We start from the raw sequence: 10,666 nt of genomic DNA, 5'->3' as shown, positions 1-10,666 counted from the left end.
TGACATGGTATCATGTGCTCGTGGAAGTATTCATCAGGGGATAGGTACACTGTGGTCATAAAAGGATGGACATGGTCTGCAACAATACAGTACTCAGATTATAGTGTTTAAATGACATTGACTAAGGGGCCCAAAGTGTGCGAAGAAAACATCTTTGACACCAGCAGCCGGAACCCTTCATAGGTATGCAGAAGAGCATCTCTTAATGCACAACACGTTGAAGCAGATCCGCTATAGCAGCAAGAGACCACATCAGGTGCAACCCCTATCAACTAAGAAAATGAAACAGGTGTGACAAATCCATGCTTTTGTTGTTCACACCAAATTCTGACCCTACCATCCAAATGTTGCAGCACAACTTGAGACTCATCAGATTTTCTCCTTTCCAGACCATTCTTTGTAAACTCTAGATATAGTTGTGCAAAATGTATTGACACAAAATGTAGTTGTTGTGGGCCTCGGATCAATTTCATGGCCATCCATAAATTGGATATTTATTTGACTAGTTTCAATACAGAGACTAGAATGGCAGCTGACCAGATGACTTTGTTAACTAGAGCAAAACTGGAAAACAAGCAAAACATTGTGTAAAAACAAACCAAAACAAATTGTATTAATTTTTATATTTTGGTATAAAAAGTGAAAGATTCAATTCTTTCGGAGGCAAGAAAGAGCAGATTTACCTCTCTGGGTTTTAAAAAAATGTAAAAACCGAGAAGAAAAAAACCTCATATTTGCCATCAACTTCTGAAAACAACTGTGAATAGTTACAGAAACCCCCCCCATCTCTGGGCAGGTCATGCAGGATGAAATAAAGGTGAAGAAGGAAACTGTTCTCTGGTCCAACAAATTAAAAGCACTTTCAAAAATGATGGACACCATGAGGGGGAACATCCAGCTCATTACCAGCACACTCTTTATAAACATGGGATGGTGGTTGCTTCCTGAGCAGGTAAAGTGATTACAAGTGGGGTAATTATGACCCCATTATTTTTTAAATAGCAATAATTTCTCTTTATTTGTTTATCATACTGTTTCTTTCCTTTATGGTGTTCAATATATTTTGAAAAAATATATCAGCAGGATTGTACATCCCGTCACCGGTACTGGTACTTATAAAGCACTTCTCTGCTGCAACTGAGTAGAAAAGCATTCCATTCAAAGAACAAGTCTCATTCACCCAATCATACACGCATTCACACAAGTGGTTTTATTTTCCATATTCAGACTCTGATGAATGCAGGTTCATCTCCAGGTGCAGCATCTTGCCCAAGGATACCTCGATACGCAGACTGGAGGAGTACTCAAGGCTCAAAACTACAACCCAAAGAACTGTACGGATCCTCTGGTGCCAGACATCACAGGCCACCATGACAGGTCTCATATCCATCCTCCTATGGCTGAGAGCTGCTTTGAATCCAACATGAATGAGGCCTCCACAATCAGGCAGGTGGTTTAAATGTTGTGCAGGAGTTCTCTATGATGTTGTTTGATTGTATTAATGAAATTAAAAACAAAAAAATAAACTCTTACAATCTGCACTGTACTCTCTTTGGTAGTATGAGCACCACCGAGTTATTAAATCAGCAGAGCAGCTTTCCTAAAATGTTCAGCGTGCAATCATTCGTGTACAGGTTCCTCGCCAAACTTGAATTTTGATTGCGTGATAGTGAAATGAAATGAAAGGTCCCCACCCTTCCTGTCAATCATCCTCCCACGGAACAATAGCACTGCTTGAGGGATGGCTTCACAGGGATAAACAAGACTCTAATCCTGCTCCTCTCTCTCCACCCTGCTACTCTGCTCTTGGCAGTATGAGCTGCACACGGGCCAACCCGTACTTTACTAATATGATTAAGCAGCAGTGGGTGGAAGCCACATATGTGTGGTGATAAACTGAAGACGCCCCACTCCAAAATGATTTTTGACACGAGCGCGTCTCCAACTGTTGCCAAAGAATCCCCGCAGTGTCAGAGTTATTCGAAAAACATCCAGAAAGTCCCGCATGATTTAAAAATAGAGAGAAAACAGGCCATCTGCCTCTTAGTATAGTGAAGCAGGAAGGATTAAATCCAGATTATGGACGAGGCAATACGTGTGTGCGTTTAAGTGTGTGCATGAGTGTGTGTGTGTGTGTGTTGTGTATGTTTCTGTTGCTTGTTGCCAGTGTGTCCTTGGGTCCATAGACAAGCAGCAGGTTAGCTAGAGAGCTACCACTGGATTTGACAGCTATAGGAAGCTGAAGCGAAGGGGAGCAGGATCATATTCATCAGCTCAAAATTCCTCGTAGCCGTAAAGGGTAAAGAGTCCCAGAACTGAAGATGGCTTTCTTGATCAAGAGCATGATTGGGAACCCCCTGTCAGGAATGGGTCTTGGCGGTGGAGGTGACAAAGAAGAGGAGGCCACCCCCTCAGATCCTGCCAAAGCCGCAGGGATGACACGCGAGGAGTATGAAGAGTACCAAAAACAGTTGGTGGAGGAAAAGTAAGTAGCAACATGGAGGGTACCCCCTGTTTTTTTCTTAACGGCTGTCACGGGCCCACCAAAAACAGTATGGCTGCTGACTGTGCAATCTGACCTTGACGAGCTGTGTTCTGTTTCATCTCATTCATTTCTTTCACAGTTTTCCCTTTTTAATCTTAATATATGACTTTAATCTTCACACGTTAGCCTCACTAAATCTTAATGCCAATGTGGATATTATTTCTTTTGAATTTACAATAAGCAAGGTGTGTTTCTGAGCAGTGGATCTGTCATTGAAGGTCACAGAAATCATACCACCACAGTAAAAATGCTGTAACATTTAATCTTTTTTTTTTTTTAATTCATATTGTTCTACAATATAATCCGTCAGGGCTATATGTCATAATGGACCCAGCTCAGTGATCTTCTATAATCTGTCATCTGATTCTGCATCGAGAACAGTTATTGCTGACATTTTGAGTGACTTATTCAAATTTTGAATTTAAACAAATAATCAAGCAAAACCTACCGCGTGAAGAGCATTTTCTCACTTTTTTTCTTTTCACTTTCTTACTTGTCTTTAAAAATAAAGTAACATTAATAATTTTGCTACATTAAATATTGAAATAATGGCATAATGTGAGTTTACAAATAATTAAATTCAATTAGTTTTTTTTTTTTAAATGCACAGATTCTGCAGCATGAAGCAGATCCATGCAGCCTGTATTATATAACAAGTTTAATCCTGCCTCTCTACTCCCATGTTTGGGTACTTAAATCCGTTTAATTTTGAAAGGCATCAGAAAATGTCTACATCTGTATTAACTGCACAATCCTACCATTGATCAAATTCTCCAAAATGATGATTCACACACAAACAGAATTTGTTAAAGAAAGAAAACGAAAGATAAAAAGCACCTCTTCAAAGCAAAAATAGGCCATCTGTAACTTGTACTGCTGTGAATAAAATTTCAATAAATGGGAGTTTGTTGGAAATCTTAACCTTAACCACCTTGGTTTTTTTCACTATAGTTTATATTGTGGTGTCTTGGCTGGATTTCAAACCTGCTTGACTCAGTCTAGCCCAATAATCCCATCTTTAATTGGCTGAGGGAAAGTACACAAGCTTTGTCTCAAAAATGCAGGAATATGCAGAGTCTGGCAATCACGATCATCACGTTTTTAACTTTTTTTAACTTATCACTGATAATCTGAAAATCATGATTCAAAGATCAAAGTATCATCATTCAGAAAAAAGTTTAAATGTTGTTTATAATGTTACAGTGTAATAATTTTTATATTAAATATGCAAATGTTCTTGCTGAGCAGCAGTCTCAGCATGTACTTCATCTTTTAAAGTTATAAGTGTTAAACTTGGGCAGCATACATTAAGAAATATTGTATAATTTTTATTATAAGAAATATTAATTTTACACATTTTACATATTTTTTAAAAGCTGCAAAATAAGAAAAAAAATTACATGTTAAATATTAAAAAAGAACAGCTATACCACATATGTCTACTAAACGTAACTTTATTAAAGCTGCTATTACATACAGCATGAGCGTTCCAAAAACAGCTAATAGGTAAACTAGCAGTAAGTAAAATGTTATTTTTTATATATTAAACTACATACTGAGAGCCTGTAGGTGGAATGAACCATGTTAGTACATAAAACTGAAATTAACTGGAGGATGTTAAAGGCACTGAGCATTGATGAACACCAAACAATAAAAAGCAGAATAAAATACTTTAAAGGTTTTTTTTCTGTAGTTATGTCAGAATTTAAAAGAAAATCTAAAAGTAAACCAGATTTCTTGCACATTCGTGGTTCGGGAAAACTTTTAATTATGACTAATGGCCAACACTGAAGGATAGTTTACTAATAACATTTTTTTGTCCCGGAAGGATGGAGAGAGATGCAGATTTCTTGCATAAGAAGGCAGAGAGGGCAAACCTGAGGGTGTGCCTCAGAGATAAATACAGACTCCCAAAGGTAAGTATACCCACATTTTTTTACTTTTACTTTGGGGACTTACTCAAATTTGATACAGATTCATTATATTAATTAAGGCTGTGTCAGGTTCCATGAAATCTGAATGATTTTTATTGCTTTTTGGTGATTTACACCATTGTCTACTAATATAGCAAATTACAGCTATTGGTTTACTTGAGTTAATAGATGCACTTTCAATACAAGAGTTCACTTTTGCAAGCATTTTAAAAACATATTAACATTCAATATATTTTCATAGAAGCTAGCTATAAACAGAGGTAAGTACAATTAAAATTGCAAATATAAATATATTAATATACCTAATAGACCCTGGTGGTTTTGGTTTAAAAAACATTAAAACATGCTTATACTGTATCTGCTTACAATAAATGTGTTTTAAATTGTTTAAATGTAATTTTTTAATTAGATTACAGGTATGTATGAGGGATTTTTTTAAAGATTAGGGCAGGTAATAATAATTGACAACCCTTTATTAAGCTTTATAAAGAAAATTAGATGGCTGAGCTAAGTGCCCTGTCTGTAGGTAGAAATAGCTACTTCATGGTTAGTTTAGGCTATCTTACTCTAATAGTAGTGCTTGGCAACTCCAGCCTGGACAACAGGAGGTAGAAGTCATGCCAGTAGATTAGTGGAAAAAGATTCAGCCAGTGTCCCGGAGATGTTAGCCTATGTGTTGCGCACTGCGCCTTGAGTCGGACAAAGCCAATTGCCACTGAACAGATGTCCCAGGCTCATCAGGAAGCACCAAAGTTATTCAGAGTGATCTGGCTTTAAGAAACAGCAGCATCTACTTTAGAGTGTTCAAAGTGAGCTATTCCAGGATTTCCAAGGACTCTGAAAAGAAAAAGAAACTGTAATGGAAGGAGAAAAAAGGGTATGGTAGATTTTTTTAACACCATTTAGAGCTAAAGACCAAAAGAGGGACCTTTAATTTGATAAACATGTGATTAACTATGTGTTCTTTGGTGGAAATGGCAAAATAAGTTTCTGTTACAGGTTTTCTAACATCGTGATTGTTATTTATCTAAATGAAGAAATGAAGTGATGACCTTGGCTACCGGAGGTGTTTCTAACAATCTCTTGCAGCAGGCATGTCATTGTTTGTGTTTGTGTTTCAAACGGCAAATGGATTTCTTAGCACTGTTTCTCTTCTAAATTGAAACCACATAATTATGATAAGGATAATGGCTGAAAGAAGTACGTGCAAATGTAATTATGCTTGGAGAATGATGGCTACATCGCTCATCACTCTTAAAGGGAACAAAGGTCAAAGTGTTTTTACTGGAGATTAGCATTTGAAATAGATTTTTCAGCAACAAGAAAAAAGCAAAAACATTCTTTGAATTATGTGAAGCAGACAATATGAATAAAAACATTGGTGTGGTAAGAAATAGGAATGAGGTCTCGTGCAAGGCTATAGAGGATATCTTTAGATTCTAATAGGAAAGGATAAAGCAGGTCTGCGATAATCCCTCAGATTGAACTTTAAAGTACCTGTAGTCACAGCACAGTGCCTACTGCATGACTATTCCAGATATTAAGTGATTAGATTTTATTTGTTGAAAAAAAAAGGCTTTAAATTTAACATCTTTTCTGATGCAGTGACACATGAAGTGTGGCAGTGTGGATAATAACATCAGATGAGACTCATGCCTGCTTGATAAAAACACAGCCAGCCGGAATATCCTCGAGTGCAGTTACTTGAACGTGGATTAAGACAGATATCAGAGTCTATCTGTTTGTCTTCTGCCTTGTTTTTAACTTTGCTTGTTTACAATTTGATTTCAAACCCAGAAAAATGTGCCTAATTTGAAAATAAAGGGGTAAAAGGTAGATCTTTAAAAAGCCTGTTCAATTCTCTTTGTAAGAATTCAACATAAAATGTAGAAATGCAGTGATCATTATCCAGCTCGCTTTATAAATCAACTTTCACCTTAACGCACCGATGTTCCTGGATTCTGACCGTGCTCTCTGTTCTGATGTTGTCACTGTGCAGAGCGAGCAGGATGAGAACATGATCGAGATGGCCGGGGATGACGTGGACGTGCCCGAGGAGCTGCTCAAGATGGTGGATGAGGACGCTACAGAGGAGGAAGGCAAAGACTCCCTTCTGGGTCAAATTCAAAACTTGCAGAACATGGACATGGACCAGCTGAAGGAGAAGGCCTCGGCGACGGTCACCGAGCTGAAGACCAAAGCAGAAGAGAAGTGTTCCGTCATGTGAGCGGCCAGAGAGGGCGTGTGTGTTCACAAAGTCGGGAAGAAGAAGAAGAGAGAAGAGAGGAATGAATATCACCACTTCCTGGGGGAAAAAACACGTCTGGGATACAGTCAAAACGTAAAAATGCCTGCAAAGTATTCATTTTTCTTATAAGAACGAAAAGGCATTATCTTCACCAGGGTGTTATATCTTTACCACAACCAGTCAGCATCTATTTAAGAATATACATTAAAGGTTTCCATGTCAGCTGATTACTCGGTGGGTAATCGTTTCCAACTTTCCATAAAAACAAAATAATACTATTTGAAATCATGTGCTGAGTGCCCTATCCGCTCCCTCCCCCTCATCCCCGTTTAGACAAGAAATCTAGAAAAGTACATTTTCCTGATCCACTGCCACAGTTGATTTCTTTTCATAACTCCTTCATAAAGCTACAGGCCCTGATATATTTCGAAATTTGTAATTGTCATATAATATATTATATTTTTCTCTGTTTATCAAAAAATTTAAATGTTCAATCTCTAAAATTGTTTTGCGGTTCATTAAAATAACCAAGACTTATTAAACCAATCCTGTCTGCGTATTTCCACTTTCCTTTTGGTTTCATGGTGATTCTAGATTATTTTTTTTCTTTTGTATATGGTGTTGAACTAATGAAATGTAGTCTTTTTTTCTGTCGGTGTTACTACAAAAGGTGATCTTTACAAGTTTTGACATTATAGTTGTAATAAAAACTGTTGTGTCTGACACATTTGCGGAGACGTTTGCAGCTTTGCACAAACTGTAATTTCTAAATCATTACAATAAAAGCAATGCTCATAAACGCTTAAAACACACATGGTGGCTACACTGAGAAAACTTCAAATAAAGACATGTGTGGAATACAAGTAATGTCTTGGTTTGCATTGTTAAGCTTGAAATATCTTCTCAAATATCTGACTTTTTTATGTGTCAGTTATGTGCAGCAATTTAAATGGAAACACCTTGTTATGAATGTACTGTGTATGGTAATGTGATTTTACAATCAGATTTAGTGGCTTTTAAACTGGTGAGCCAAGCAGAAATTCTGTTGTACAGACATCAAATATTTAAGATTAAGTAACTATAATCCCATCTACTGAATCAGGACTAATACAGTAAGTAAATAAATAGGTCTTAATTTAATTGGGCATTATCCAAACAGTTTGGAACTATAAGGCAGAAAAGGATGGGGGCTGGGGGGACAGGGAGTCACAACCTTAGGAGTTTCACATGAACCCAAGATGTGGATTTGTAAAGTCTGGAGATTACGTCTAATAGGATCAGCACAGCCAAGGTTGTCAGCCTGTGCCGTCCTCCTCTCTTTCTCTCCAGATGAGAGGACAAACTCAGGTTTTGAAAAACCAACTATCCAATTCTCCTTTTACAGAACAAGGAAGTACTAGCTTGGAATATTTCCATAACACCTCCATTCAGCCAACAAAACCTTTGCAGCATAAACATGCTTGCAGACATGCTTGTAAAGTGTGAAACAAATGGAGATTTAAGAATGAAAATATTTTCATTTCTAACTATTTAAAGAGCTAGCAAAAAGTAATGGCTAAACAGTTTAAGCTAACATAGTTAGCTTAAAGCAAGCAATGCACTGTTAAAGTATACTTTTTCTTAAATTGAAAAATTTACTGTTGCTAAAAAAATAACCAGTTATAATGAAAAATTATATGATTACCCATGAGTATTGATATACATTGCTAAAGGTAAGAGTTAAAGCACTGAAATAATAATGGATAAATGCAAACAATAACACTAGTTAGCTACCGGTAATCATAATGGCTTAATACTTGAAATTGTTAGCTCCTTAAGGTGCTAAACAGAGAAACTGACTCACCAATGAGTGCAGCCAGTGCAGGTTTAACAAAATATTAACAGGAGCAGAAGTTCTGTTAGTTGCTTAAAACATTCTCCTGTATACTCGCAGCTTAATTAGAGTTACCTACCAGCGCCATAATAGTTTAGTTATGCTCACTGATGCACTGTGGCAACAGAAACCCTTTATTAATAAGTCAAGGCTTTTAATTATTCCCCAGAAGGTCACAGCATTGGTCAGGATGAGCATAATGTAAATCTTTACTTTTCTACACATCAGATGGATGGAAGTCATCACAGTAAACCTATTGTTAAACCACTTGTTACACTGGACCTGCAGTGGAGCTCTTGGGACAGTTTTAATTTAATAAAGTGCATTTAGTGTAAAGTTAAAATCAGAAAAGCATCACTAAAAGTCAAACTCAAATTCACCAAAAACACAGACAAAATAATGGTAATGTTTATTATTAATTCATTATTCAAGATATTATTACCTTGTAGAACTTATGGTTTTCCCCTTACCCACTGTTGTATTTTTCTATCTAGAATAATGATTGATTGATTGATTGATTGATTGAATCTTTATTTTGAACATGTTGAAAAAGTATAAAAAAAAATAGAATTAAACGAGACAAATGAACAAAGCAAACAAAAGGAAAACGAGCAACCACAACTCCAAATAACGTCCATGTTCAAAAAGGAGCAGGAAGAAGCATAAGCTTTTCAACTAAACTATTTAAATATTGTACTTTGTACCTATCCATTTGACTGTATCCCCAAGCCATGCTTAAACTTGGGAATTAATTTCCAACAAAGTAAAATCTAAATCATACACCATCTGGTTTTTCAGTATTGTTTTATTTCTTCACAGTACATAAATGGATTAATAAATGAAATGCTAAAGTACAATCCTACATGGGGTATCACATCATTTACACACATCAACAATGTGTGTTTTTCATACGGTTCTGTCCTTATCATGTAACAGTTATGTTTATTTTTAGCTTTTTGGGGCCTTTTTGCTTTTGTTTTTAATAGGAGAGTAAAGTAAGCAAGAAGGTAGAGGAGGAGAGTGAAGAGGGAAACAAGCAGGGGACACTCAAACCCAAGGTACTGTAGTGAGGATAATAGCCTTTGGTATACAGGGAGTGCAGAATTATTAGGCAAATGAGTATTTTGTCCACATCATCCTCTTCATGCATGTTGTCTTACTCCAAGCTGTATAGGCTCGAAAGCCTACTACCAATTAAGCATATTAGGTGATGTGCATCTCTGTAATGAGAAGGGGTGTGGTCTAATGACATCAACACCCTATATCAGGTGTGCATAATTATTAGGCAACGTCCTTTCCTTTGGCAAAATGGGTCAAAAGAAGGACTTGACAGGCTCAGAAAAGTCAAAAATAGTGAGATATCTTGCAGAGGGATGCAGCAGTCTCAAAATTGCAAAGCTTCTGAAGCGTGATCATCGAACAATCAAGCGTTTCATTCAAAATAGTCAACAGGGTCGCAAGAAGCGTGTGGAAAAACCAAGGAGCAAAATAACTGCCCATGAACTGAGAAAAGTCAAGCGTGCAGCTGCCAAGATGCCACTTGCCACCAGTTTGGCCATATTTCAGAGCTGCAACATCACTGGAGTGCCCAAAAGCACAAGGTGTGCAATACTCAGAGACATGGCCAAGGTAAGAAAGGCTGAAAGACGACCACCACTGAACAAGATGCACAAGCTGAAATGTCAAGACTGGGCCAAGAAATATCTCAAGACTGTTTTTTCTAAGGTTTTATGGACTGATGAAATGAGAGTGAGTCTTGATGGGCCAGATGGATGGGCCCGTGGCTGGATTGGTAAAGGGCAGAGAGCTCCAGTCCGACTCAGACGCCAGCAAGGTGGAGGTGGAGTACTGGTTTGGGCTGGTATCATCAAAGATGAGCTTGTGGGGCCTTTTCGGGTTGAGGATGGAGTCAAGCTCAACTCCCAGTCCTACTGCCAGTTTCTGGAAGACACCTTCTTCAAGCAGTGGTACAGGAAGAAGTCTGCATCCTTCAAGAAAAACATGATTTTCATGCAGGACAATGCTCCATCACACGCGTCCAAGTACTCCACAGCGTGGGTGGCAAG

At 37.5% G+C, this 10,666-nt stretch overlaps 1 protein-coding gene across 1 annotated transcript; it reads left to right on the top strand.

Moving 5' to 3' along the window:
• The first annotated feature begins 2,321 nt into the window (after positions 1-2,321).
• On the top strand, positions 2,322-6,706 carry cplx4a (complexin 4a). Its single transcript, XM_085358351.1, has 3 exons — positions 2,322-2,485; positions 4,374-4,461; positions 6,479-6,706. The coding sequence occupies exons 1-3, from the start codon at positions 2,322-2,324 to the stop codon at positions 6,704-6,706; spliced, it is 480 nt and encodes a 159-aa protein (XP_085214477.1).
• The last annotated feature ends 3,960 nt before the right edge of the window (positions 6,707-10,666 follow it).

This window comes from Diplotaxodon limnothrissa, linkage group LG7, assembly GCF_057381915.1.
Source record: "Diplotaxodon limnothrissa isolate DT_005_m linkage group LG7, D_limnothrissa_male_GT1.1, whole genome shotgun sequence".
NCBI classification, from domain to species: domain Eukaryota; kingdom Metazoa; phylum Chordata; class Actinopteri; order Cichliformes; family Cichlidae; genus Diplotaxodon; species Diplotaxodon limnothrissa.
Note: the sequence above shows the minus strand (reverse complement) of the source record. Positions and strands in the feature narration are given on the sequence as shown.